This window comes from Neofelis nebulosa, chromosome 12, assembly GCF_028018385.1.
Source record: "Neofelis nebulosa isolate mNeoNeb1 chromosome 12, mNeoNeb1.pri, whole genome shotgun sequence".
Lineage (NCBI taxonomy): Eukaryota > Metazoa > Chordata > Mammalia > Carnivora > Felidae > Neofelis > Neofelis nebulosa.
Window position 1 is genome coordinate 76501208 of NC_080793.1, and position 25080 is coordinate 76526287.

At 38.1% G+C, this 25080-nt stretch overlaps 1 protein-coding gene across 4 annotated transcripts in view; it reads right to left on the reverse strand.

The window, feature by feature from the left end:
• The window catches only part of VPS13A (vacuolar protein sorting 13 homolog A), a 253825-nt gene that overhangs the window by 98904 nt on the left and 129841 nt on the right, over positions 1–25080 (reverse strand). For all 4 annotated transcript variants that reach the window (XM_058695652.1, XM_058695655.1, XM_058695653.1 and 1 more), the window contains 6 exons: positions 20191–20338; positions 18473–18623; positions 10647–10774; positions 9897–10066; positions 9152–9369; positions 8225–8457 (listed from right to left, as the gene is read on the reverse strand). In XM_058695652.1, the coding sequence (XP_058551635.1) occupies positions 8225–8457; positions 9152–9369; positions 9897–10066; positions 10647–10774; positions 18473–18623; positions 20191–20338 (1048 nt within the window). The remainder of the gene's footprint in view (positions 1–8224; positions 8458–9151; positions 9370–9896; positions 10067–10646; positions 10775–18472; positions 18624–20190; positions 20339–25080) is intronic.

Genomic DNA, 25080 nt, shown 5'->3' on the forward strand with positions numbered 1-25080 from the left:
AGCCATCCTTTTAGCTTCCAATAACATGTCTTTCACCTTCTTTATAGGCCCTTTGGGCAGCATATTCAAAAAGAGTCTGTTCAACACACTTGAGGCTTTCTCTACCATTCTCCTTCAAATTCCTCCAGATTCTGCATGCTCCCCAGTTCCGAAGCTGCTAACACATTTTTTTTTTTTAATGCTTATTTTTGAGAGAGAGAAAGAGAGCGTGCACAGGCACCTGCACGGGAAACAAGAGACAGAAACAGGGGGAGATAGAGAAACCCAAGCAGGCTCCGCACTGTCAGCACAGAGCCCAGTGCAGGGCTTATCTCACAAACCATGAGATCATGACCAGAGCCAAAATGAAGAGTCAGACTGAGCCACCCAGGCACCCCTGCCACTCCCATATTTTATAGATTAACTGCTTGTTTCCTATTGCTGCATAACAAATTTCTACACACTTTGCAACTTAACACAAATTTATTATTTCCCTGTTTTAATGGGTTAGGAATCTTGCTGAAATTAGGGGTCAGCCAGCCAGTTATGTCATCTGAAGGCTTGACCAGGTAAAGATTTTCTCCCAGACTCCTTCAGGTCGCTGGTAAAATTCCTGTCTTGGCGGCCCTATGACTGAGATCTCCATTTACTGGCTGGCTGTCGGCCAGGGACTGCCTTCTACTCCTACTGGTCACTCACAGGTTCTTGCCATGTTGCCTTCTCCCCAGTTTGCTCCTTTAAAGCCAATAGGAAAACATTCTTCTCATGTTTCACGTTTTAAAAATTAGGTTAGGCTCACCCAGAATCTCTCTTTGATTAACTCAAAGTTAACTAATTAGTGACTTAATTATAGTTATTAAATCTATCCACACTCAAGAGAAAACCATACTGGGCACATGCAACAGGGAATAGAAATCTTGGGGGCCATCTTAGAATTCTGCCTACACTAATAATGAAGAATAAGTCAGGAAGAAAAATTGACATCCTAAACCATTTCCCAAAGAAATCACATTAAAATCTACCACTATTCTAGGGGCACCTGGGTGGCTCCTTCAGTTACGTGTCTGACTCTTGGTTTTGGCTCAGGTCACAATCTAACGGTTTGTAAGTTTGAGCCCTGTGTTGGGCTCTGCGCTGACAATGTGGAGCCTGCTTGGGATTCTCTCCCTCCCTTCAGTGTCTGCCCAGCCCTCTCCCTACCTCTCTCTCTCTCAAAATAAACAAACACACACCAAAAAAAGAAAAACTACCACTATTCTAATAAAATCATTAGGAACAACTGGTACACGACTTTAACATTCAGTATATTACGTCTTTAAACTTCACAAACAGGAATGATAACATTATAATACATGATCCAAGATTTTCAATATAAAATTTGTGTTATCTCTTCACCTTAGGGAAGACAAAACAAAACCAAAAAAATACCATGATACATACATATACAAGTTTCTCTAGAATTCGGAAATTTTTTAATAGCCCTTTCCCAAAATAAATACGAAGGTATACGTTGATCCTTGCCCAATTCCTTTATTTTCAAGTCTAGTTACTGAAGACTAAAAATGCAGCTGGTCATTAACAGTAAAGGTGTTCATGCCAAAACATTACTGTCAAGTTGTCCACGATTCAGTCCATATAGATTAATTTAATGATGCAGAAACAGTTCGTAAAATGGAATTGTTTTCCTACTAGTATTTGTCTCCAACCATATCCACTGTGATTTCAGGGGTATTTCTATCATTTTTTTCTCTTTCCTTCTTTCTCACCAAACTGCTCCCAGTCTTACACGAAAAGACTTTCCTGCTGCTACTGCTTCCCCTTTGCAGGAGCAATCTTAAGCTACACAACATCTACAAAAACCTGTAAGAGTTCACCATAAATTCTCCACTTTACAAACCTTATCTTGGTGGTGGGAAGGACTGCCTCACACTGAAGAACTGAATAACAAGAGAAAAAGGCAGAGTATAAGAGTACAGATGCTGGTGTGCGAGTAGGTGTGGGGTGGGAACTTGTGCTCTCTGGAACCCAGGTTCTCTGCATATGCTATCCCTTTACCCTGAAACATGCTCCTGATGCAGGTGAATTAGATAATACCTACTCATCCTACAGGCATCAGCATAAAGGTCATTTCTGCTGAGAAGCCTCCCCCAGCTACTCTTCCAGGAGAGTTACAGGCTTTTATTATAGAGTCCACGAAGGTACTTTTAACAAAACAGAAGAACAAATTAAAATAGTCTCCAGTTTGGGGTATTTTTCCCACAAATGTAAGGCTCACATGCTATAGGAAAAACTATTAATGTTATTTATTATAAGAATAATAAAAACTATTATGCTTTTCTCAGCAGATAGTAAGCACTCAATAAAATATCATATATGGGGCACCTGGGAGGCTCAGTTGGTTAAGTATCCAACTCCGTTTCAGCTCAGGTCATGATCTTACAGTTCGTGAGTTCAAGCTCCACACCATGCTCTGCGCTGACAGTGATGGAACCTGCTTGAGTCTCTCTATCTCCCTCTCTCTCTGCCCCTCCAGTGCTCGCTCTCAAAATAAAAAATTAAACTTAAAAAAATAAAATTCCACACTTATTCATGATTAAGATTCTTTCAAAATTAGATATGGAAAATTTTCAACATCTCAAGGTTATATGTATAAATTCACAAGCAAATATTAAAATTATAGTAATATAGTAATAACTTAAAAATGGGAATGCAATGAGGATGAGTCATTATTGTCATTTAAGGAACAAAGAATGTTACTTTTGCAGGTAATTTTTAGAAAACCTAACATAATTAAAAATACTAGAATAGGTAACAAGTCTAGTGAAGTTATAGAATAACACAAATTCACTTTAAAAAGCTGACAGCCCAGCCATAAAATTATGCTAAGTGAAATAAGTCAGTCAGAGAAAGACAAATACCCTATGATTTCCTCATCTGTGGAATTTAAGAAACAAACGAGCAAAGGGAAAAAAAAGAGAGAGGGGGCAAACCAAGAAACAGATTCTTAACTGCAAAGAACAAACCAATGGTTAGCAGTGGGGAGGTGAGTTAAATAAGTGATGGGGATTAAGGAGTGCACTTGTGATGAGTACCGAGTGTTGTTGAAGTGTTGAATCACTACACTGTACCCCTGTAACAATATTACACTGTATGTTAACTAATTGGAATTTGAATAAAAACTTAAAAAAAACCTTACAGACATTTGTTATGATATAAATTCAAAATTTGGATCATGATTTAGCTTTTATTACGATTTAGGAATTTATTCAAAAATTATAAAATCTTATGGGTGAAATAAAGTCAAACAAATATAAATTTATACTCTACAAGGAGCAAAGATGAGAATATCCAATCTGTTAAAACTTCTAAAAATTTGGTATTGTGTATCCTTTGAAAAGTAAATTCTCATTTTTAAAAATCCATGCATACAGCACTTTACAAGGTTCATGAAGTTTTAATAAGCATCTATGGACCCCAATTAATATTAGATTAAGAAACTGGGGTGCCAGGGTGGCTCAGTTGGTTGGGCATCTGACTTTGGCTCAGGTCATGATCTTGTGGTTAGTGGGTTTGAGCCCTGCATCAGGCTCTGTGATGACAGCTCAGAGCCTGGAGCCTGCAGTGGATTCTGTGTCTCCCTCTCCCTCTCTCTGCCCCTCTCCCGCTCGTGCTCTCTCTCTCTCAAAAATGAATAAATGTTAAAAAAAAAAAAATACTAGATTAATAAACTTTAATATTAAATAAATACAGTATCAATTAAAGTTCCACTAACTACAACTTATCCAAATGTATGTGGCCAAAACTGCTGGCTGGCCATAAATACACTTTTCAAAATCCTCCCAAATCACAGAAGTTTCACTTAAGACATGGTTACCCAGCTAAAGATCTCCTTTTCAATACTTTTTTTTTTTTTCCTTTTTAATGTTTACTGATTTTTGAGAGGGAGAGAGACAGAGTATGAGCAGGGGAGGAGCAGAGAGAGAGATACACAGATTCTGAAGCAGGCTCCAGGCTCTGGGCTGTCAGCACAGAGCCCGACACGGGGTGAGAACTCAAAAAACAAGAGATCATGACCTGAGCCGAAGTTGCACACTTAAAAGACTGAGCCACCCAAGTGCCCCATCCTTTTCTATACTTCAATTTCCATCTATGAAGGAAGCCACTTGTGGCAGAGTAGAAATCCATCTACAAGTTGAAAGTCATGTTAAAAACATCTGCTTGGAAGTATAAGCAAGCTACCAAGGTAACCCTGCAAAGTTCCCAAGGGGGGGGGGGGAAGGAGCAGAGGAGTTATCTCAAAATTTGGAGGTGATTTACCTTCTAATTATTTGTCAAATTAGTTATATACTAAGCAGAAGCTTATTGCTAAGTAGAGTGGAGTGGTCAGCAATTTCTAAATGGTCAGCAGAATGGAACTCAGAGGAAAAAATCTGTTTCCTTGAATAAGCAGATTAAATTACATCCTAGAATAGCAGAACAAGAAGATGGAAACAATCTTTTAAATGTAGTTAAGCCATGCTTTAGCTACTTTTGGGGAGGTACTGCTTGTTACAGCACCTAATTAATATCCTAACTAAGCACAGAATTTCATTCAGAGAAATTGGCACTTCAGCAAAGTTCAAAATATCTGTGACTGATTTGCCAATTGAATGGACAAGGGATATTTCAAAATGAAAGAGGCCTTCAACTACCTCCACTGTGACCTTAGTCTGTACTTTCTAACTGATTAAGTTTTTCTTTACAGCTTATTACTTAACACAGGCCACAGACCCGATGGGCAAAGCATCCCCTGATGGGAGCCGAAACTACCCTTCAAGCAATAAGGACTGCCCTAAGCCAGCAAGACCCCATGTGACTGACCACAAGACAATGGTCCACCTGACCTTTACTGCCCACCTGCTCACACCCACAAACCTTTGCCCCACATTTTTTTGAAGTTTATTCTTTTATTTTCAGAGAGAGTGTGCAAGCGTATTGTGCACCAATGCGCACTCAAGCAGGGGAGGGGTAGAGGAAAGGAGGAGAGAGAATCCTGAGCAGGCTCCTGCTGCCAACCCACAGCCTGACGTGAGGCTCAATCCCACAGATCATGAGATCATGACCCGGGCTAAAATCAAGAGTCATATGCTCAACCAACTGAGCCATCCAGGCTCCCCAACGCACATTCTCCTTGTATAAATCTAGACCCATTTTCGGTACTTTGGAGACAGTCTTTGAGCTATTAGTCTGCTGTCTTCCCCGTGTTGGCCTCACTGAAATAAATTCCTTTCCTGTTTCACCACCACTGTCTCTCTGCCTTTGGATTCTGTCAGCAGCGATTGGCCAAACCTGGTCTATTTGGGACCCCAGGGCCAGGTGCTCTTGCCCCCCTGTACCCCAGCTACAAAAATACAAAGCTGACGACTTTAACAATGCCATAGCAAAATATCTGGGAAGACTGCTACTGGTGATACCTAGGAAGGCAGACAACGTACTCTGGGAAAAAAAACCTGACTTCAGCCAGACAGGCTTGGAATATTTAGAATGTTGCTCTGTATTAGCTCCTTCATTCTGCTGTCTGCAAAGTCCTATGAGAGACAGGAAACCACTGAGGAGACTCCGGCTCTAAAGAGGAGCCTCAGCGAGAGAGAAGACTGCACTCCTAGTCTTTCTCTAGCAGTTTTTGTTAAAATCAAATATGGAACTAGCCCATGGCAAAAATAACAAAAAAATTAGATTACAGATGGTGCTTGTCCCCCTTGCCCACACCTATTATTAAAGTAGCCTTTACTAAATCAGGATGGAGGCAGAATAGACAGAATATAAAGATCAGTAAGTAAAACAGGAGTTTTGTACAGTAAGTGAATGAATGCATGCTTTGGTTACGGCTGCTTTTACCTGGAACTACCCAGATGTAAACGAAATGTTCAAGGAATGAAGGACTGCCAAAGAAACCATTATCTGTGATGCAAAACCCTGTTATTCAACTGCTGAGTAACCAACTCAGGAGGAAGCTGTGACAACTGTGGGGTTCCCCCAAAAAAGACAATAGCCACCTCAGAAGTGTCTACAGAGAATAATGGCAAAAAAAAAAAAAAAAAAAAAAAAAAAAAAAAAATTCTTTCAAAGGGGAAGGCCAGAGCCATCTGAGAAAAAGACAGCAATGCTCTTCCATGAGAGTCAAATGGAAGGCACAACACATGCTCTCCCAGGAACCGGACTCCACTATAGGAGCTGCAAGTTTTCACATTCCCACTCAGAAGGATATGACAGTTGTTAAGGATAAGTGACTACCAAGTGTTCCCATTCTTTCTTTTTCTGAACCGCAACTACCCTGTCCTTACACCACCAGTATGTGGTATTTGTGTGTGTGGTGATGGAGTGCTTGCTGAAAAGCAATAGATTATTTGTCTGTTAGCTAATAGATAGTCTAAAAGAGAGAAGTCACTAAAAAAAAACTATCACCCAAAGATCCTGGACTTTGAACTTGTACCCCTTAAGGAAGAGATGGAGATGTTCTTTGGATGAGAAAAGGCAACTATGAATTATACATGTGGACAAAGGAAAAAACCTCTGAGTGACCAATAGGGCAAGACCTCTAACTGTCACCTTGTATCTCCTTTTCTCTCCTACAGTAATAGAAGTTTCAGGTGAGCACAAGGTAGCTCAGGAAAAAAGAGCACACACTCCAGTCCTTTTTGAAGAGAAGTGTGGTCCTACAACTAAGTTCAAGCTGGTAATAAAAGGAAAAACCACAGGATCAAGATGAAGTCACTTACTTATGCTAGGCTAAATCGGTAAACCAGGGCTTAATACCTAACCTAACTGCAGTTTCAGCCCCCCCCCCCAAATTTTGTCTTAATCAGGAAGTTTTTGGTCTGTACCAATGAGGTAATCTGTCATGTGGACCCTTCTCCATCCCCAAAAGGAAGAGGAGTTAATCTACCCAACAAGCCCCTCTCTTTTAAAGAAATATGACCTTGTCTGAAACAATCCTTTCTTTTGTGAACAACTTCCCTGCTCCATTCTCCTTCCTGTTAAAAAAAAAACCTTCCATTTTATATAACTCCTAGGAACTTCTTTCTATTTGCTAGATGGGATGCAGCCAAATTCATGAAATGCTTAATAAAGCCAATTATATCTTCAAATTTCCCTGGTTGGATTTTATCTTTTAACAAGGCCAAACAGATGTAAATAGAAAAAATATATGTAAAATTTCTAAATTATAACACAAAAGAGAATCACCTTGCCCTCCAGTTGTTGTTTCCTCTCTTTTGTTAGTGGTGAGCCATCAGCCTTGCAAACTAAGAAAAGAAACTCGCCTGTATCCTAATTGCCATATATGTATTGACTTAACACAAAATTACAGTTTATATTTCTATGTTGACTATTAAGAACATTTATGCTTCTACTACTCCTTGTAGAAGCCTACACAATTTGTGTTTTATACGAGTACTAGGAGTAATAGTTAACTTGAAAAAGTGTCTTTAGGGGCGACATCTATGGGTGGCTCAGTCAGTTGAGCGTCCAACTTCGGCTCAGGTCATGATCTCACGGTTTGAGTTCAAGCCCTGCGTAGGGCTCTGTGCTGACAGCTCGGAGCCTGGAGCCTGCTTCGGATTCTGTGTCTCCCTCTCTCTCTGCCCCTTCCCTGCTCATGCTATGTCTCTATCTCAGAAATAAATAAACATTAAAAAAAAAAAAGAAAGAAAGAAAAAGATGTCTTTGCAGAAACGGACTTTCCTCAGTTATGAAGAGTGGAAGGCCAAGAGGCTACCACAGAGTAAAACATAAATGTGAACGTATATCGAAGCAAATGGCTCAAGGTTCAAATAAATCACAGGGAAAAAAGAAAAAAAAAAAGAAAACATCTATCTGAGCAAAAGTGTCCAGATGGGAGAAAAAAAATTAAAGATAATAAAACATATACAACATAGCAAATGACTGGTAGAAAGTCTCAAAGAGCTAAAAGCAGTGTGAAACTGACGTGGTCAGAAAGCCAGCATGAGGTCTCCGAGAAGCATCCCGACGAAAACAACTTGTTGGTGAGACTATTCCCACAAATACATACAACACTGTGGAGCAACTGGGGAATGAAAAAGAGCTTCAAAGCTTGTGTAATAATAATCTAGACTAGGCTCTTCAAGAAGAAAGAAAGGTATTTTACAGAAAAAGGCTGAGAAGTACGTTAGTAGTTTTCTAAAGAGGCATATGGCTAAATCCGAAATAGTTTACAATTAAGCAGATAAGGAAAGAGTAAACTCACCGTAGTGATTCTGCCTTTTCTCTTGACTGGAAGAAATGGGCATGCTCTCACTTGAAGATCTTTAATGGCAGCAGTCATTGTACTGTTCTCACGGTCACCTTTCCAACAAATTTCACATTGTGTTGTAATGACTAAGGCAGGAGCATCACTTCGTGTCATATCAGCCACAAACACAATTTCAGGATTTTTAATAATAATATTAACTTCCCACTTCTCTTTTTCCTGTACAGGTACTAAATAGGAACAAAATAAGTTCACATTTCAAAATATTTCTATATATTTGTTATACAGATTATTTATGGAAAAACTTGTTACTTGTGAGAAAATGGTTTTTTCATTCCAAGGAAAAAAATACAAGAATCTTAGATCTCAAAGGAATCTACTGTAATTCTTTTAGTATAAAAGTTGAAGATGTATAGTCTTAAGAGCATTTTTAAATGTGGGGGAAAAACCCTTTCATGGCAGAGCTGGGAGCTAACCCAATCTCTGACTCTCAACTTGGCACTCCTTCCGCTACACCACAATGAGCCACATATGTAAATGATAATGGAGAGCTGTAAAAATAACAAAAATAAAAGAGTACATTAAGTAAAAATACTGTCTTTAAATATGAAAAGGAATAGTTGGTTCATTACTCCTCCTGCTTGTTTTTGTCAAAAAAATTCTTTTAAATTACTGCCTGTAGAGAAGCATATTTGCTTATTCTAATATAGGTCCCTTAATTATTGAACCCAATATATATTTATATGTAGAAAAATACACAAACTGCACATCCTACAGGAAAACACATTTAAGTTTTTCACTTACCTCTGAAAAATATTTTACTTTATTAATTCACTTAGCCTCATCATCTAGACAGATAATCAAGTAAGTGCTATTGTAGCATTTCAATAATACATATATTAAATATTTTAGCCAATAACTAACCTTCTTCCTTAGCAGTCCATGTTTGAACGCTGGTTTCTATAGCCGTGCCTGTGGTGAAGGCCTCAAGAAAGACGTTTGCAACTGTCAGCAGAAACTCTACACTGGCACAAATATACATTTCTTGAAGGACTAAATCAGTCACCAAACCATCTCTGACTTTCCTATACTTTACATCCATCATGTCCTTTTTGTCAAACCCAACTGTCAGTCCTATCATTCTGAAAAATACAATAACAATTCCTGTGAGTATCTTAAAAACAACCAAACACACCAATAAAAGTCAAAAGACCTCTTATTCATTTTACTAACAGCAAACCAACATTCTGAAGTCATTTCTCTTGGGAAGATCACAAAGTACTCCAAATAACAGACTTAGAAACTTCTGGAGCACAACTGTTTCATAAACTAGTAAGTGTAACTTTAAGCAATTGGCAGAACTTAAATGTCTTCTCAATTTTTCATGTTTTCCCATTAGAACTTACAAAGATAAATAATAATTTAGGAAAAAGATTCATTTAAAAAACGAGTTTAACTGCATTATTTCTTTTGAACCATTCCATCAACCATCCCATAAGAACAGCACGTTAACTGAACGAGGCCATTTGCAATGCTGAAAACCATGACTCCACTAAACTGAAACTTTGAAGATCTTAGGATGTACCCAGAAAACAAACATGCAACTTTGGGATTAAGTTTTGTCGAACAATTCAAACATTTCTCAAATAAAAACTAAGCACACTGTTACCTAGGAGTTGCCTTCTTGACATGAGGTCTTTTATCATCTAAAATACAGTTTTTTAATGAGAAGGAAGAAAATACTGAGTCATCTGTATACATCTTTGCAGTGCTTATAATATTCTCCAACTTAAATTCAGCAAGTTTCAGAGCAGGATCACGAACATCTGTAAAGGAAGTCTGTGGAAGAGGAAACCAATACACATTTTACAGAAAAACAAAGTCTTAACACATTTTAAGATATGAACTACCACATTCTCTATCTCCACAGCGCTTGCTAATGAAAGGCCAAAAAAGCCATTTAGTTTAAAAACTTTTTTTTTTTTTTTTACATCACTACCTACAGGAAAGAAAACTTATCTTAAGAGGGCAATGGTTAAGTTAATTTTGTTATTAAAATGAAATAATCAGTAGCATTTTTCAGAGGAAAAGATAATCCAAAATACATATGAAATATTAACTTATTTTTTTTAATATTTTTTAAATGTTTACTTATTTTTGAGCAACAGAGACAGAGTGTGAGTGGGGGAGGCAGAGAGAAAGAGGGAGACACAGCATCACAAGCAGGCCCCAGGCTCTGAGCTGTCAGCACACAGCCCAGTGCGGGGCTCGAAGTGAGGAAGTGCGAGCTCATGACCTGAGCCAAAGTCGAAGGCTCAACCAACTGAGCCACCCAGGCACCCCGAAAACTGTTACTTTAATAAGTATTCGCCTATATCATTTTCATCAAGCGAGAAAATACTTTTTTTCCTTAACTTACCTGCTCAGGACTTGGACTATATAGTACCATGGTGAGATAATCAGTTTTGAAACTCATATTTAGCGTTGTCTTAACTTGAGAGGCCTGTGAATGTATTTCTACCACAGCAGCTGTCACTACAGTTGTTCCTTGGAAAAATGAAAAGTTATAGGACAAAAAAGTTAAGAAAAGTAGAAGTCATTAAAACAGGCTTAAAATAGGCTTAAGAGAATTATCCAGTAAACAGGTATAGTATAATGATATTCAAGAAAATAAAAAAATATTAGAAAATTCAGATGCTGAACTCAGTAACTACTGGCTTAAGATTCTATCCATGCAGTAACTCGGAAATATTAAACACTGATGCTCCTGTTTCCATTTTTGTAAAATGAGAATAACAGAACTAACCACTGGGTTTGTTTTTGGGATTAAGTAAAAGAGTATGTGTAAAATTCCTACTAGAATACCTGGCACCTAGTTTAATATTCAAACTTACTTCAAAAAACTAAAACCAAACAAGATCATCTTAAATGATGTTTAAAAAATTGTTCCACTGAAAAGAAGGAAACAAAATTCATTCTTTCCTGCATTTTACATTTTGAGCCAAGGCATTTACGTACATGGTATATATTAAATGGGTTTTTACTAAACACACAGCTCTTGCTAATTCTCATTCTACCCAACCGCAGAGACAAGTACCACCACACCACGTAACTTATTTTTAATTGAGTTAAAATTTACATCGGTGAAATACATAGATCTTAGCAGAACAATTCAATGAGATTTTATATATCCATGCCACAAACACTTCAATTAAGATACTGAAGATTTTTTACATCTTTGGTTAGGTTTATTCCTAGGTATTTTATGCTTCTTGGTGCAGTTGTGAATGGGATCAGTTTCTTTGTCTTTCTGTTGCTTCATTATTAGTGTATAAGAATGCAACTGATTTCTGTACATTGATTTTGTATCCTGCGACTTTGCTGAATTCATGCATCAGCTCTAGCAGACTTTTGGTGGAGTCTATCGGATTTTCCATGTATAATATCATGTCATCTGCAAAAAGTGAAAGCTTAACTTCATCTTTGCCAATATATATATGTTTTCACTCTTATGTAAATCCTGAGAAACTTAACAGAAGTCCATGGGGGAGGGGAAGAAAAAAAAAAAAGAGGTTAGAGAGGGAAAGAGGCAAAGCATAAGAGACTCTTAAAAACTGAGAACAGGGGCGCCTGGGTGGCGCAGTCGGTTAAGCATCCGACTTCAGCCAGGTCACGATCTCGCGGTCCGTGAGTTCGAGCCCCGCGTCAGGCTCTGGGCTGATGGCTCGGAGCCTGGAGCCTGCTTCCGATTCTGTGTCTCCCTCTCTCTCTGCCCCTCCCCCGTTCATGCTCTGTCTCTCTCTGTCCAAAAAAAAAAAAAAAAAAAAAAAAAAAAAAAAAAAAAACTGAGAACAAACTGAGGGTTGATGGGGGGTGGGGGGGGTGGGAGGGCTGGGAGGGCTGGGAGGGATGGGAGGGTGGGTGATGGATATTGAGGAGGGCACCTTTTGGGATGAGCACTGGGTGTTGTATGGAAACCAATTTGACAATAAATTTCATATTTAAAAAAAAAAGTTTAATTATTTAAAAAAAAAGATACTGAAGATTTACATCATTCCAGAAAGCTCTCTTGTAACTCTTTCTAGCTAATCCTCAACCTCCCTACCATTCTAATTTTTAATCACCAAAGGTTAGTTTTGTTTGTTCTTAAATTCTGCATAGTCATATTCAGAGTAAAACCTCTTTCGTGTTTGGCTTCCTTCAGTAAACATGTTTCAGAGTCATCCATGTTGTTGCAAGGGTCATTCTTTCTTCTGCAGTCTATGAAAATGCATTCTACAAAAAATATAGTTTATCCATTCTAGGACTGATGAACATATGGGTTGTTTCCAGATTTAAGCTATTATGAATCAATCTGCTACAAATACTCCTGAATAAGTCATTTTGTAGATATATGCACTGATTTTGGAGTGGGGTAGGATAAATACTTAGACCATAATTGTTTGTTACAAGGTAGATATATGTCAACTGCCAAACTCTGTTGAAGTAGTTATAGTATTTCACATTCCCAACATTTTCCCAACTCATTCACATTCCCAAATCACATTATGTGCGTCTCCGCTGTTTCATATTCTCATCAACATGTGGAGTTGTCAGTCTTTTAAAAACTAACTCATCTGCATCTGGTGAGTTTTCCTGATAACTATATTAGGACCTTTTCACCTGCTTACTGTACATTTAACGTATCCTCTCCCATGTATCCAATTTTTTTGGTAATTCTTTTGGTTTTATTTTTAAAGTTCTTAATTTCAAGGAGTTATCAGGTATTCTAGATATGACATCATATACATGTATCATGAATACGTATCTCCGACTGAGGCCTCACTTTTCACAATCTGATACCATCTTTTGATAAGTATAAATTGAAAATGTTTATGAAGTGTCCTTTATAAAGTTTTCATGATTAGTGTTCTATCTGCCTAAGAAATCTTTGGCTATCCCATGATTGATGAAGGTATCCCATGTTGTCTTTTATAAGCTTAAAGTTTTAGCTTTCAAACATAGGTCTTTCATCCATCTCAAATTAATTTCTATATATGGTATAAAGGGACAAGGTTCAATTTTTCCTACATTTAGATTATCTAGTTGTGATAGCACCATTTGTTAAAACGTTTATCCTTTCCCTATTGACTAGTCTTCATTGAAAATCAGTTGACTCTATCTGTGTGTTTTCTGGACTCCTGGGTTTTACTATTCCGTTTATGTTATGCCAATAGCCATACTAACAAGATTTGTAGTTTATTCCATGTTTTGAAATTACACAGAATAAATCTTTGTTCTTCCTTCGCAGTATTTTTTTTTTTTTTACCCTTTGTTTTTGGGTTTTCTGGGTATGTGGTCAAAGGCATTTTTACTTCTTTCTACTCTTTAGACCTATTAATCCTTCTCCTGGCCTTATTACTCTATCAATGACTACCAATTGACCTGGTATGATGATTATGGACACTTCTAACTTGTGCCTACTTTACAGGGAAAAATTTAACACTTCAGCATTAAGTATGCCTTTTAAATATTTCTAGTTTTCTTCACAAACAGGTACAGAATTTTGTCAAATGCTTTCTTTGCATCTGCTGAGATATAATCTTTTTCTTTGTTAATTTGGTGATTTACATTCATTGATTTTTGACTGTTAAAACCAACTTTGTTATTTTGGGCTAATTCTCACTTGGTCAAGGTGAAGTATCCTATATCCTTATTGTTGGATTCAGTATACTAATATGTTGTTTAAAATTTCCGTATCTGTGTTCATGAAGTATTTGGTGTGTGATTTTTTTAAATGCTTATTTATGGGGGGGGGGGGGGGAGAGAAATTTCCCAAGCAGGCTCCATGCTGTAAGCGCAGAGCCCAACATAGGGCTCAATCCCACAAACTCAAGATCATGATTCAAGCCAAAACCAAGAGTCAAACGCTTAAGCAAATAAGCCACCAACCACCTCGAGATTCTTTTCCTGAACTGGCTTTTTCTTTTCCTTGTTACCAGAGTAATGCTTGCTTTAAAAAATTGCTAAGGAAGTGATCCCCCTTCCTCTATTTTCCAGCAAAGTTTGTGTAACACTGGTATTATTTCTAACTCAAATATTTCAAAGAATTCACCACTGAAATTCAAATCCTTTAACAGACACAGGGCTACTCAGATTTTTTATTTCTTCTTATGTCAGTTTTGGCAATTTTGTGTTTTCCAAGTAATTTCTCCATTTCAAACAAGTTGTAGAATCCAGTCACAAAATTATTCATAATATTTCCTCATTATCCTGGTAGTGATCTGCAGTATCTATCTAACTCTGACACTGCTAATTTTTTTTCTTTCTTTCTTCCATCCTAAGAGTTTATCGATTTCATTAGTTTTTTCCAATGAAAATAATCTCTGACTTTGCCAATTTTCTCTATTATTTACCTGTTTCTCTTCCACTGACTTCTACTCATACCTGTATTACTGCTCTCTTGTATTTACTTTGGGTTTAATTTGCTCTTTTCTACTTTCTCCAGGCAAAATATTTAATCTTTTAAACTCGTTTTTCCTAATCAAATCCTTTTCAGCTACAAAATTATTTCAGCACTGCTTTAGTTACATCCCCAAATTTTGGTATGCTTTAGGTTCATTATCTTCCCGTTTAAACACTTTTCTACTTTCCTTTGTCTTTTCTTTTAAAAAAAAAAAATTTTTTTTTTTAACGTTTATTCATTTTTGAGAGACAGAGGGAGACAGAGCATGAGCAGGGAAGGGGCAGAGAGAGGGAGATACAGAATCTGAAGCAGGCTCCAGGCTCTGAGCCGTCAGTGCGGAGCCTGATGCGGGGCTCGAACTCACGAACTGCGAGATCATGACCTGAGCTGAAGTCGGACGCTCAACCGACTGAGACACCCAGGAGCCCCGCATCTTTTCTTTTTTGACCCACAGGTTATTTGAAAAATGTTTAATGCCCAAGTATTTCAAGCTTCTCTGACATCCTACTTCTACTCATTTCTAATTTAATTCCATGGGGCCAGAAAATTTTATGGCCTCCCAGGATGGTCCATCCTTGTGAATATTCTAAGAGCCCTTTTAAAAGAAGTACATTCTGCAATTGTTGAATGTAGTATTATATTAATGTCAATTAGGTCAATTTTGTTACCAGTGTTCAAATGTTCTATATTCTTTCTGATTTTTGTCTATATTCTATTAATTACTAAGAGTGGTGTGCTAAATACACAACTATGATTCTGTATAGGGGTATTTCTTTTGTTTTGTCAATTTTTGTTGCAGACATTTTGGAACTCTGTTATTAGGTACAACAGATTTACAGTTGTTAGAGCATCCTTGCAAATTGGTTCCTTTACCATTATGAAAAGAAAAAAAAGCATTTATGAGACAATCAGGAGAAAATGAAGCCTACCAGGATATTTTCATGGTTTATAGGGGGTATAGCCAGTTTTTAGGGGTGACAATGTTACTGTGACTACATTTAAAAAGTAAAGTTCTTACTGCTTAAATACCAACTGAAGGTAGACCATCTAAGATTTTCTTTAAAGTCATTTAGTGGGATGGCAGTAGGGGGAAGAAAAAGCAGAGTTACAGCAGTAATAAAGACAGTCACATGATACTAGTTGTTGAAACTGGGTTGATGAGTACTTAAGAGGTGTTTACCTTATTCCTTCCACCTCAGTGTAGGCATAAATTTCAAGAAAATGATTAAAATAGTAATATATTCACATGTCTATTTTTTGTTTCATTTTGGACATGATCTTTACACTCCCCACTATTTTAAGTCCTCACCACTTCCTCTATCCGTCCCATCTTCTTCTTTTCCTGCTTTGATCAGTTATATCTCCATTTCCATGTTAACAGGGTTAATAACATTTACATTCTTACTTACATAGTTAATTAAGTCTTCAATGTGTTAACTATGGCTATGTGATAATTTTCAATGAAGAGAGTAATAGTTTATTATTAACACTTCCTCTACTGCTATATCACAACTACTCCATCTCTCAAAAAAGAAGAATCTTTTCTCATATTCTAACAGTGGCTCAAAATCATGCAAAAGGTAAATCCACTTTACTTCTGGCCCAGACTGTATAGTAGAGATATCTCCCTTCTTAAGAACCAAAAGCATGTCTTCCTTTCCAAATATCACTTATTTACCTAATTAAGCCCTCATTCTATATACTATATGAAATTCATGCTATTTTTCTTTTTTTAAAGACATTCTGCCATTTCTTACAATTTTTCTTAAGGCATTCTGAATTCCCCTTTAATGAAAACCAAGAACTTCCTAGCCCAATCAAACAGATAATTTTGGGATTCCTTTTCAATGTACTCCTGAGTAGGCCCATTGTTTTCAGATTCCCATGTTTTCCTTTTTCCTGGATTCCTTGTTTGTTTCGCTAGATTATATTTCAAAGTAATTTCTTCATGAATGAGAATGAAGTAAACTTTGAGCCACTAGAAATTTGAGAATTATTGTGTTTTCACATTTCAAGGTTTGATCATATATAGAATCCTAACTTCAAAATCATTTTTCTTAGATATATGACTATAGTACTTCATTGTCTTTTATCATCCATCTACCCCACCCCATCCAGTTTTGCTCAGGGTAATCTGATTCCAGTAACTCTTTTTCCAAGCCCCTAATAAACAGCCTGCTTTTTTTCTGAAACTATAAATCTTACCTTTGTGGTTCTAACATTTCATAAAGATACGTGTGCATGGGCAGTCTTTGTTTATTCAATCTGCCTGACAGTCGTTAGGTTTTTTTTTTAAATCCAAGAATTTATTTCACTATTTATTTAGTTCTGGAGGTTTTCTATTATTTCTTTCAAAGGTTCTTCTCTTCCATCTTCTCAGTTCTTCTCCTAACATACTTATTATTCTGGATTGCAACCTTTGACTAAAGGTCTATCATTTTTTTTTGAAGTTTATTCCTTTTGATGGGGAGGTGGGGGAGGGGAGAGAACGAGTGAGCACGAGCGGGGAGGGGCATAGAGAGAATCCCAAGCAGTCTCTGTACTGTCAGCACAGAGCACAATGTGAGGCTCCATCTCGCAAACCATGAGATCATGACCTGAGCTGAGATCAAGAGTCAGATACTTAACCGACTGAGCCACCCAGGCACCCCAAGGTAATTAAAGGTCTGTCATTCTTAAGTTTTATCTCATTTTACATTTCTACGGTTTATTTTTCCTCAGTGTCATGGGAGCTGATTTTACATCAACTATATATTCCGACTCAGTATTTACGTTTTAAATTCATGCTTAGTGCATTTGTTCTGTTTCAAAATTTCACCATATTTTTGGGTTCCAAGAACTCTTTCTTATCTTGAGAGGGGGGAAGGTCGTGATGGTAGGATTCAGTTTCTATATTCTCAAAATCCTCTGATTATGAATTAGAGTTTGTTTTCTGTTTGTTTACATTCTATTCTGTTACCTCAATTAATTCTCCTTCACTCAGAAAATAGTTGTCATCTTTGTTTCTTTTATGCTTTGGTTCTTGCTATTTCCTTATTCTGACTATGAATATTTTAACAGCAAAGGACTAGACTGGTTATACTACTCAATAAGGATAGAGTGTCCTATAATGTTATAAATGTAGGGTTGTTTTTGTGTTTCCCGGACTGGAAACGTTGTGTATTATCTCAGGGCTTTGCAAGAGTGGATCTAGTAGACTAGTAGGTTCCATTTCGAGGTAGGTAGGTTTGAGGATACCCCAAAACGCCAGAATGTGAACTTTATTCTTGTGAAGCATAGAATCATCCCAGCCCTCTATGACCCAGTCAGGTTCCACACAGCACATTAAACCCAACATTAGATGCAACCAAGTTACGTTTCCCTCTGCTCTGCTCCACCTATCTGTCTTGCAGATATCTGCTGAAATTCATCATTTATCAGTGACCGTTCTCTCTCGACATCCTTAATATCTTGATACTAATATACAATATCCCATCTGGGACACAGGCTGCACTAGAAATAAGGGAAAAGAGGAGGATGGTGAGAAAAACTGAAAAAAGGACGTGTAGGGCAGTAGGTATAAGAAGAATAAATACTAACGAATTTTGGCACAACACGATTAGGAATTTTGATTCAAAGAAAAAAATCGCCAGAACGTCTACTAACGGACAATTTAGAGATACTCGACTTAGAGAACTTAAAACAGATCTATAAATCTTGTTTTCCAAAAACTCAAAGTAGAGGACGGAAAGAAGGACACAGGACGCAAAGGAGGGGTTGGACATGGGGAGGGGAGGGCTAATGTGAAGTTGAGAACGTACCTTCCGAAAGGCGTGAAGCATTAGCAGCTCCACGCGTAATACCATGCTCGTCTTTCGCTCCTGCAGGTGAGGCGCCTTGACCCTCTTCATACCACACATTGCCGTGTAATGTCTTAAAAATGGTCGTTAAATCTTCTTGACTAAGAATGAACTGTGAAGAAAAGATTTGCTCATTTTCACATCACTACTTTACGTAGCTCCAAACCCTCTTCCACAGAAAAGCCAAGTGTTTCGTTTTGATCCTCTACAAGCCAATTTTCTCATGCATTAGATATTTGTACTAACCGAATAATACTGAGTTCCCTAAATGACCATGTGATTTTTAGTACCTAGTGAGATATGGAAATTAGATGTCAATTCCAATGAAATTATGAATAAAAGTTTTTTGTTAGGCATATACCAATTAACCTAATAATTTAAAACCTTTCAAACCAACTTTCACCTTCACCTAGATACTCTGCATTTTTTGGGTTCCTAAGCACCTGTATTCACAAACGCAATTTAATCAAAAATATTGACTTGCATCACGAAAAATAGTCCAGTGTTTTACATGAATTATTTCCTTTGAACCTAACAAAAGTCCTCGGTATAAAAAATATATCCTGACTTTATATAAAAAGCTGAGGTTTAATGGTCAAATATGATACTTAAATCCACTTAAAGAACTCATGCAGTCACTCAAAACCCCATGTGTTGTGAATTTAGCCTAATAGCACCAACGTAAGATCTGTATTGAAAACTGTGTTAATTCCGTGTCAACTTGGCTAGGTCACAGTATCTAGATATTTGGTCCAATATTATCCAAGATATTACATATATGGTATGCATATAGAATATGTACCTCATGCACAGACCATCTGTAAGTGCCCAGCTGCCTTCTGGGGCAGACCAACCAGTATGAAACTGGGTCTTCATGATCCACCTGAATAGTTAACAACTGTTACAGTCTACCTCAGGGGACCACATGTTTGACCCCTCCTGAACCTCATCCTCTGTGTCAGGGAGAGGCTAAAATTGAGTCATCAAGAAGTCAGTCTACCACATCCAGACCAAGTGTAAACACACACACACACACACACACACACACACACACACACACCCTTTGATTATGTTTCTCTGAAGAACTGTAATACAATAGCAATTATGTAAAAAAAAAAATCCCTTTGAGTTTTAAGTTGATATACTCAATCACCTCAAGGAAATAATTTTAACACCACAAAACTTAACACTTTTGTACTAGGATTCCTTTGATTGCATTTCAAAGATGCAGTAGTATTGTAAGGTATACTATACATGAAGCAGTCAAACATTATTGGAAAGTAGACTATGATTGAAATTATGAATCGTAAATCCAAGGGAAACTGTAAAATCAATGACAAACAATCCAAAATCAGGTTAAATGTGGGGAGACAATACAATAAACAGAATAAAACAACTAGAAAACAAAACAATTAGAGAGAGAGCAAATTTTAAAGTTTATTATTTGAGAGAGCAGAGGAGAGACGGGAAGAGAGGGAGAGAAGTCCAAACAGGATCAACGCTGTTAGCTCAACCCCATGACTGTGAGATGATGACCTGAGCTGAAATCAAAAGTCAGACGTTCAACTGACTGAGCCACCTAGGCACCCCAAGCAATAACAAATTTTAAACCAACTATATCATAATTGGATTTTTTTAATGGCCTAAAAACGGAAATAAATAGCATCCAAAAATCTCACCTCCATGGGCTTTAGCTGAGCATTTACATTAAAACAAGGAACTTCCTGGTACCACTCCCAAGATAAATTTCGCTCAACAATCACCTCAAGATTTAATGGCAGTAGCAGATCCAGTACTTCCTGGTATGCATCATCAATAAATTGAGACCTATAAGTAGAAATAAAATTGTTTTGTTTCATATATACTCAGAGGAGTAAAAAATAATTTTTACCATTCTATATACAAATAGAAAAAAATCAGTAATTTGTGTATGAAGAGAAGAATAAAATCTACCCAGCTGTCCAAGTCAAAATGACAGTACATCCCACTGTAACACAGGTGATTTTTTTTGAGCTCAAGTGTTCCATATTATAGAGAAATGTATTTTTAAAATATGATTTTACAATGTTAAAAAGTGCCAAAATATATGTTGGTATAGTAAACCCTTAAAATGAGAACTATCTCCATATGTTTTTAAAATTATTTTTAGTTAAAATTCCAGTATCATTAACATACAGGTATAAATACAATACAGGTATTCAACAATTCTATATATGACTCACTACTCATCATTTTAAGTCTACTCTTAATCCCTTTTGCCCATTCCCCCATCCACCTCTAGTAACCATCAGTTTGTTCTCTACAGTTAAGAGTCTGTTTTTTTCTTTGTTTCTTGAACTATAGGAGCAAAACCCTATGTTTGCCTTTTGTTGAATGACTTCACTTAGTATTTTCTCTTCTAGATCCATCCATGTTGTTGCAAATGGCAAGATTGCAATATTTTTATGACCCATCTTCCACCACACACACACACACACACACACACACACACCACTTCCTCTTTATTCATCAAATGATGTACATTTGAGCTGCTGCCTTAATTTGGCTATTATAAATAATGCTGCAATGAACGTAAGTGTATCTTTTCAAATTCATTTTTCATATTGTTTAAGAAAATACCCAGTAGAATTACCAGATCATATGGTAATTCTTTAATTTTTTTTAATTTTTTTTTAACGTTTATTTATTTTTGAGACAGGGAGAGACAGAGCATGAACAGGGGAGGGTCAGAGAGAGGGAGACACAGAACCTGAAGCAGGCTCCAGGCTCTGAGCTGTCAGCACAGAGCCCTACGCGGGGCTAGAACTCACGGACCGCAAGATCGTGACCTGAGCCGAAGTCGGCCGCTTAACCGACTGAGCCACCCAGGCGCCCCTCTTTAATTTTTTTTAAATGAATCTCTATGTATTGTTTTTCACACTGGCTATACCATTTTGCATTCCCACCGACAGTGGACAAAGGTTCCTTTTTCTCCACACTTTCACCAACACTGGTTGTTTCTTGTGTTTTTGATTGTTACCATTCTGACAGGTGTGTGGCGATATCTCAATATGGTTTTGATTTTCATTTCCTGATAATGAGTGATGATGAGCATCTTTTCACGTGTCTGCTGGCCATCTGGATGTCTTCTTTGGAGAAATGTCTGTTCATCTCTTCAGCTAAGTTTTTAAACTGTGTGTGAGAGTGTGTGTTGAGTTGTAGAAGTTCTTTATGTATTCTGAATAATAATCCCTTACCAGATGTGTCATTTGCAAATACCGTCTCCCATTCATAGCTGGTCTTTTGGCTTTCTTGATTGTTCGTTGGGAAGATTTTTATTTTGCTGTAGTCCCAATCATTTATTTTTGCTTTGGTTTCCCTTGTATGTAACTGTTTTCTCTTTTCCTTCTGCTTTTAAGATTCTCTATCACTACTTTTTCTCCATTTTAATTACTATATATCCTGGTGTGCGTCTCCTGGGGCCGATTTTGTTGGGGGCTCTCTGTGCATCCTGGATCTGGATTTCGGTTTCTTTCTCCAGATTTGAGAAGGTGTCAGCTATCATATCTACAAGTTTTCTGTCACCTTTTTACTCTCTTCCCCTTCTGGGTTCCCTAGGATACAAATGTTATTACACTTCATGGTGTTACTGAGTTCCCTTAATCTACTTTCATTTTTCACTATTGTTTTGCTCTGCTTGATTGCTTTCCATTGCTCTGTCCTCCAGGTTGCTGATCCATACTCCTGCTTCCTCTAGTCTATTTACTCCTCATATATTTTAAACTTTAGTTATTGAGTTATTAATCTCTGATTTTTTAAATGTTTTCTTCCTCTGTATTAAGGGTCTCACTGAAGTCCTCTCCTTTTTTCTCAAGTCCAGTGAGTATCTTCATGACCATTACTTTCAATGGCATCCTCTATCAGGCATATCATCTCCATTCTGTTTAGCTTTTATGCTGTGATTTTATTCTATTCTTTCATTTGGGACTTACTCCTCCGTCTCTTAACTTTGTCTCTCTGTATGCATTAAGAAAGTCAGCTGTGGGGCACCTGGGTGGCTCAGTAGGTTGGACGTCCGGCTTCGGCTCAGGTCATGATCTCGTGACCACTACTGAGTTCAAGCCCTGCGTCGGGCTCTGTGCTGATGGCTTAGAGCCTGGAGCCTGTGTCTCCCTCTCTCTCTCTCTCTCTGCCCCTCCCCCCGACTCACACTGTCTCTTGGTCTCAAAAATAAACATTAAGAAAAAATTTAAAAAAAAATTCAGCTGTGTCTCCTGCTCTTAAAAGTAGTGGCTTTATGAAGACAAGGTCCACATGGTGTCCGGCAGTGCAAGGTCCCCTGTTCATCAGAATGTGGTGCTTAAGGAGTGTCCTCTATGTGTTGTGTGCCCTACTACTGCTGAGCTGTGTTTGCCTTCCATCCAGTTGTCTGAAATGGTGCTCTTTGCTTGTTGTGGGCAGAGTTTGGTACCTGTGTTGTTACCGGTCCAGTATGGGGCCACCCTGGGGTTGAGGTGGGTCAGACCAAGTGTCTGGCAGAACAGTAGTAGCACTGAACCACAGGGGCCTCTCCCTGTGTTGTCCCCTGACAAGTTTTGTTAGTGGGTGGAGCCTGCAGTCGGACCAGATGTCTGTGTCTGGCCGACTGCTGAGGCCAGAGTTGAACTATGTGGTTATTTCCCCTATCCCCGTCACAGGAATCACTTTGGAATGGGGCTGCCCCCCGCCTTCAGGGCTGCTTGCACAGTGGCAGACCTGTCCCACCTCTTTGGATGGACGCCTGCCAAGGGCACGTTGGAGGGGGCAGGTCCTCGGGAGAATGTGCGGGCAAAGTGCATGGTGTCAGCAAGGTCTGTGCTCATCTGCTATGGGAGGGATCTCCAGCCAACCAGGAAAACTGCCCAGCGAGGATGATGGGGGTGGGTCTACAGAAGCGTGTGGTAACAGGACACACTATAAACAAGCTAGGTGGGGAGTGCTTGCGCTGTGCTGGTTCCCACAGGTGCTCATGTATCTATCAGGGGAGGGTAAGGGCAATGGTCAGCTTTTCTGTTCTTGCGGATTCCCAAAAACCCCTATCCCTTCTGCACAAGACTTGAGGTTAGTAAATAAATCTCCTTCCTGTTTACCCTCAGTGTTTTTCAAACTGCTGCTTCTGTGCAAGGGGGCTGTTTGTTGTGCTGTCTCTTAGAGGGTGGGTACTCCAATCCCCATTGTGCCCTGGCTCTCCCAGAGCCGAACCTGAATTTTTAAAGTTCCAGGTATTAAGCCCACTGATAGTAAGAACTTGCTAAATTTACACCCCTGTGGTTTTCAAAGCCAAGTGTTATGGAAGATCCATCCTCCCGGTGCCTGCGGAGGTACCTGCTCCTTTCCCTTCTCCATGCCTACAGGTGTCCTGCCCTCCTACTGACAGCCTCATGGCTGAGTCTGGCTCCGCACCTTGTCTCCACCCTCTTTGACGTGGCCTCTTTTCTACATTTAGCTGTGGAGAGTCTGTTCTGCCAGTCTTCAGGTCTTTTTCTGGGTTATTTATACTGATGTGGGTATTATCTAAGGGTATCCATGAGACAAGGTGAACCCAGCTCTTCCCCCTCTGCCTTCTTCTCTGGAAATTCCTCATATGCAATTTTAATAGGTGCATGTTATAGGACTATAATATAACTTCAACCTTCCATTGCTGAAAGTTATGTTGCTTTTATTTTTTCAGTATAAATAAATACTTGGATCAGTACTTTTGTACCTATTTTTGATTAACTTTCTTGTTTTGGACAAACTGTAAGAAATTAACATTAATTGCTGTGTCAAAAGATTACTTCCTTAAAAATATTTGCCTTATCAGTGTTACTCAGTATCTAGGATAGATACTTTTCCTATGTGCTCCCACATTCTATTTTATATACTGTATTTTAATAGTTTATTGTCTTGTCTATAGTTTCAGTTAGAAATAAAAGCTTCATCATGGCGCCCCTGTGTGGCTCAGTTGGTTAAGCACCTGACTCAGGCGCAGGTCAGGATCTTGTGGTTCATGAATTTGAGCCCCACATTGGGCTATCTGCTGTCAGCATGGAGCCTGGAGCCTGCTTAGGATCCTCTGTCTCCCTCTCTCTCTCTGACCCTTCCCCGCTCATGCTCTGTCTCTCCCTCTCTCAAAAATAAACATTTAAAAAAAATAAAGAATAAAATCTTCCTGAAAAAAGGGGACTACTTCATCTCAATCTATGCTGTATTGCCCAGTCCTTGGCTTAGATAATTGCAGTACGCCATATGCTATACAATTATTTGCTGAAATAAGAAGACAGAGTGTCTCTTTGTCTGACACCTTAGTTGGGAACACAGGTTTTGGAAGATCAACACTTCTCATGGATATGCACATGCAGAAATAACTGCAAAAGTGTCATGTTTATTGATTTTGGGGTTACATATAACTTTTAGCAAATGGGCAAGTTCACACATATGGTATCTAAGAATACTGCAGACTGACTGTATATGTATGTATGACTGTAACACACATACGTGCACATGGTCAATTGCTGCTTACCTTTCTATTCTCTTTATTTTAATCATTGTAGTTTATAATACATTTTAGA